Source organism: Callorhinchus milii, unplaced genomic scaffold (genome assembly GCF_018977255.1).
Source record: "Callorhinchus milii isolate IMCB2004 unplaced genomic scaffold, IMCB_Cmil_1.0 Scaffold4, whole genome shotgun sequence".
NCBI lineage: Eukaryota > Metazoa > Chordata > Chondrichthyes > Chimaeriformes > Callorhinchidae > Callorhinchus > Callorhinchus milii.
The window spans coordinates 71,274,857-71,278,739 of NW_024704745.1; the positions used below are offsets into that span (position 1 = coordinate 71,274,857).

The window sequence follows — 3,883 nt, forward strand, 5'->3', positions numbered from 1 at the left end:
ACAAATTCTTGGTAAGCACTGTACTATTCAAATTAAAATATTTAGTATTTTAAACATAACTACACTTTCAGGAAATATAGACCTATAGCTTTAATCAGGGTTGTTTCACCTTTTAGGCTGTACAATACAGAAATGTCCAAACATAAGAAATGCGAGACGAGAAAATACCAAGATCCATCTAATTCACCTTCCACTCTTGAACAATAATACTGCAGTGCTGCAAGCCCAAGCAACCTTTGTCACAGAGCACTCATCTGAGCTCATAAAACTAATTGAAGAATGTCAGGCAACAGCAGTACCTCAGGGCCAGAATCTGTACTTACAGGTGCAAAATTTACATTTGGTTATTGTTTTCTGTGCAACTGCTGGAGCACAGGACCGAAGACAGTCGAAGAGTTGGCAGCCTGTTCTGAGAGTGAGAGAGAGAGAGAGGCATCTGTTAACCTTTTCCAGAGAATCATACAAGGCATCAGTAAAAAGTTGGGACTACTTTTGAAAAAGTATCCATCAATTGTATTTTTGATCCTCACCAGCTGGCCACAATGGTGCAGAAAAAGACTTATATAGTAAATGTGATTCTTGCCCTTTCAACTATTTCAAACTTTCAATGGCATGCTTATAAAGTAGCTGGAGAGAGGGTCCTAGCTAACCACAAAATAGCAGCATGGGGGAGAGCTCAGCCTGAGCCACTTGTGGAGTCCTATAGCTCAGCAGTTAGAGCACTCGCTTTGCAAGTGAGAGACCTGGGTTCGATTCCCGGCAGGGTGAAACCTTGGGCAAGTTTCCTTACTCCACACACCTGATAGTGATCCCTCAAACAAAACAATAATAAATTGATAATTTCAATCGACTGTGGGCCACTGCTGTGCGCAATTTGGCTGCCACATTTCGCCCACAAATATATAGTCAATTCACTTTAGAGTCTATTCTGTGAAGCGCTTTGAGAAGTCTAGAAGGATTATTATTATTATTGTGAAACTTGCTCAAATTGCAAAAAGGTACATTTGGTTACCAGAGAGCACAGCTGATGTTGAAAGGTCATTTTCTGTTTATTCAGACCTCCTCAAAGATAATAGACAAAGCCTAACAGACAAAAATATAAAGATTCTTCTCATTTCAAAATGTAATCAGCACTCAACTTTTGACTGAGAATGTTTTGCATATTTATGTGAAAAGTTGATTTTGAAAATATTTATTTCCCCTCAAACTGTATTGAAACTGCACTTTTGCAGCTTTTGAAAGGTGTTACGTTCTGTTTTTATTAAAGAAAAACATTAATAATTTTTTCCCCAATACTCTATGATGTGTTATTTCTTTATGATGTGTTATCATTTCTGCCCTCCCTCATCCCAAGCCTGTCCACCCACACTTGGGTCCTGATCCCCGACTGTTCAATGCCTTGGAATGTTCAACGCCTTAAGTGCTGTCCATTACAAGTGAAAGTATTTAGCACCATGTGGGACCGAGAGCTGTTACCTTATGTCCTCTACAAGCTTGACTTAAATTGTTACATTTCCCTAAGTGGCTTCAAAAGTTCACAAGAAACATTCCGATGAGGAAAGCCTTTTAGCCCATTTGATTTAACCTAAACTGAAATACCAACTCAACGCAAAACCAACACAATAATGATTAAATAACTTAAATAAGTAGTATTTTCTGAAATACTACCGATACCCTGTGCTAGTGAGGAAAGGCAGAAGGTAATTAGGCAGACCAACATATTGCTAAGGCATTGTTGTAGGGAATCAGGCTTTCGTTTCCTCAAACAATGGGGCACCTTTTGGAATAGGGGATGGGCTCCACCTAAACAAAAGGTGGAGGTGGTTGGCTGGCAGGGTAGATAGTTTGGTTAGGGAGCGTTCAAGATTTCGTGAAATCCCTGAAATTTTCAGTAAAATTGTGAAACCAGGGACTTCACGATGTATGAATCATCAACATGTTTTGAGTATGTTCAGTCTGTTTCCCCCTCCCTATAGCCACCTATAAGGCTTGAGATTGAGGTTGGAGTTGAAGGTTCCTCTGACGTTTGAGGTTGGGGTTGGAAATTCCTCTGAGGCTTGAGGTTGGGTTTGGAGTGGGAAACTCCTTTGATACTTGAGGTTGAGGTTGGAGTTGAAAGTTGCTCTAGGGCTTGAGGTTGGAGTTGGATATTCCTCTGCCGCTTGAGGTTGGGGTTTGGGATTGAAGATTTCCTCTAAGATTTCTAGATGGAGTTGAAGGTTCCTCTGAGGCTTGAGGTTAGGATTGGAGTTAGAGATTCCTCTAAGGTTGGTGGTTGGGGTTGGCAATTCCTCTGATGCTTGAGGTTATGGTTGGGGTGGGAGATTCTTCTGAAGTTTGAGGTTGGGGTTTGGAGTTAGGGCCCCTCTCTCTCCCTTGCATGGGACTGGTTCTCTTTGGGTGAAACATCCACCTTTGGCCGCTCGGGGTTGTCTGCCCGTTGTCGCCCTTCCTCATCATGGTGCATCTCGATTAGAATCTCGTAGAAGAAACAGCCGACTAATCCTCCAAGAACTGGGGCCACAAGAGGCACCCACCACCAATTGTCACCCGCCGTGAAGACCTGACTTCCATAGCCAGCGAAATAGGAGAAGAGGCGCGGACCGAAGTCTCGGGCTGGGTTGATGGGGTAGCCACAGTTGGAGCCCATTGCAATGCCTATCACCAGCACAAGCACTCCAATCAGGATGGGCTTGAGAAATTCCGGAGGTTCATTATTCTGGGAGTCGTTTAAACTCAGGATGACGAGCAGCAGAATTCCAGTGGCCACAACCTGGTCAATGAAGCCGTTGCGTGTGGTGAGATACTCGGCAGGATAGGTGGAAAATATCCCACCAGTCGCTAGGGGTCCACCGTCAGCAATCAGCTCCCCGCCAGTAAAGTGCATGATTGAATCATAATACATGGCCAAGATGACAGCAGCTGCTACAAACCCTCCAAGGATCTGGGAGAGAATGTAGAATGGGACCTTCCACCAAGATAGCTTTCCTAGCACACAGAAGGAGATGGAGACTGCTGGGTTGAGGTGAGCACCTGAGACACCTCCGGACACATAAATTCCGAACATCACTCCCACTCCATAAGCGATGTTGATGGATAGGTACGAGCCTTTTCCTGTTGTCTGTACTTGGGCTACTGCTGCTCCTCCTATAAAAACCAGCAGGAAAACACCCAGAAACTCCGCCAAGCATTCCTGCAGGAGTCTGTTCTTCACACGGAATTTCCTCCGGGCTTGCTTCAGGAAGGAGGTCAGGCTCATCATAGCTGGAAGGGATTTGTCGTTCACGGCCTCCACTCTACTCCTTGCCTTATGCCTCTTAGGTATGGCTGGTATGGGAGGTATCTGGGATGCTCCTCAGAATCAACAGAAAACAACCTGCGCCTCAAACTGTGTCCAAGGGAAGATGAAAATGGAGGAAAAATCCCAGATTTGGGGGAAGATTGAAGGGGGGGATCAATGCTACAATATCAGATTGGTTTGATAAGGGTAACACTGTGGATGTTGTTTTCTGGATTTCAGTAAGGCCTTTGATACAGTTCCGCTTGAGAGGCTGATACTGAAAGTAAAGAAAGTGGAGATATATTATAATGGATACATAACTGGTTGACCAGAAGAACCCAGAGGGTGGTGGTACAGAGAATGTCATCGGACTGGAAAAATGTTACCAGTGGAGTTCCAGAAGGGTCTGTTTTTGGACCTCTTTTGTTTAATATTTTTATAAATGATCTGGAACTAGGAGTCGCAAGTTCAGTGGTTAAGTTTGCAGATGTTTGCAGATGACACCAAGCTAATGAAAGTGGTAGATTGCAAAGCTGAACAAGATAGGTTACAGGAGGTTACAAGTATTTGAACATACTTGGGAATGGGGCAGATCGATGGCAG

The 3,883-nt window shown here is 43.9% G+C and overlaps 1 protein-coding gene across 2 annotated transcripts; it reads right to left on the minus strand.

Moving 5' to 3' along the window:
• Positions 1-932: 932 nt before the first annotated feature.
• On the minus strand, positions 933-3,548 carry LOC103177203 (aquaporin-10-like). 2 transcript variants are annotated; one of them, XM_042334735.1, is made up of 2 exons: positions 2,460-3,548; positions 933-2,362 (listed from the first exon to the last, which is right to left on the minus strand). In XM_042334735.1, exons 1-2 carry the CDS (start codon positions 3,260-3,262, stop codon positions 2,263-2,265), a joined length of 903 nt encoding a protein of 300 aa, XP_042190669.1. In that variant the 5' UTR covers positions 3,263-3,548; the 3' UTR covers positions 933-2,262. The 2 variants fall into 2 exon arrangements, with proteins under 2 accessions (XP_042190669.1, XP_042190668.1); XM_042334734.1 differs by having other exon boundaries at positions 2,297-3,548.
• Between the last annotated feature and the right edge of the window lie 335 nt (positions 3,549-3,883).

What these genes read in the sequence shown, in the direction of transcription:
- LOC103177203 (XM_042334734.1), bottom strand. Translation starts at nt 3,262, where the DNA reads ATGATGAGCCTGACCTCCTTCCTGAAGCAAGCCCGGAGGAAATTCCGT.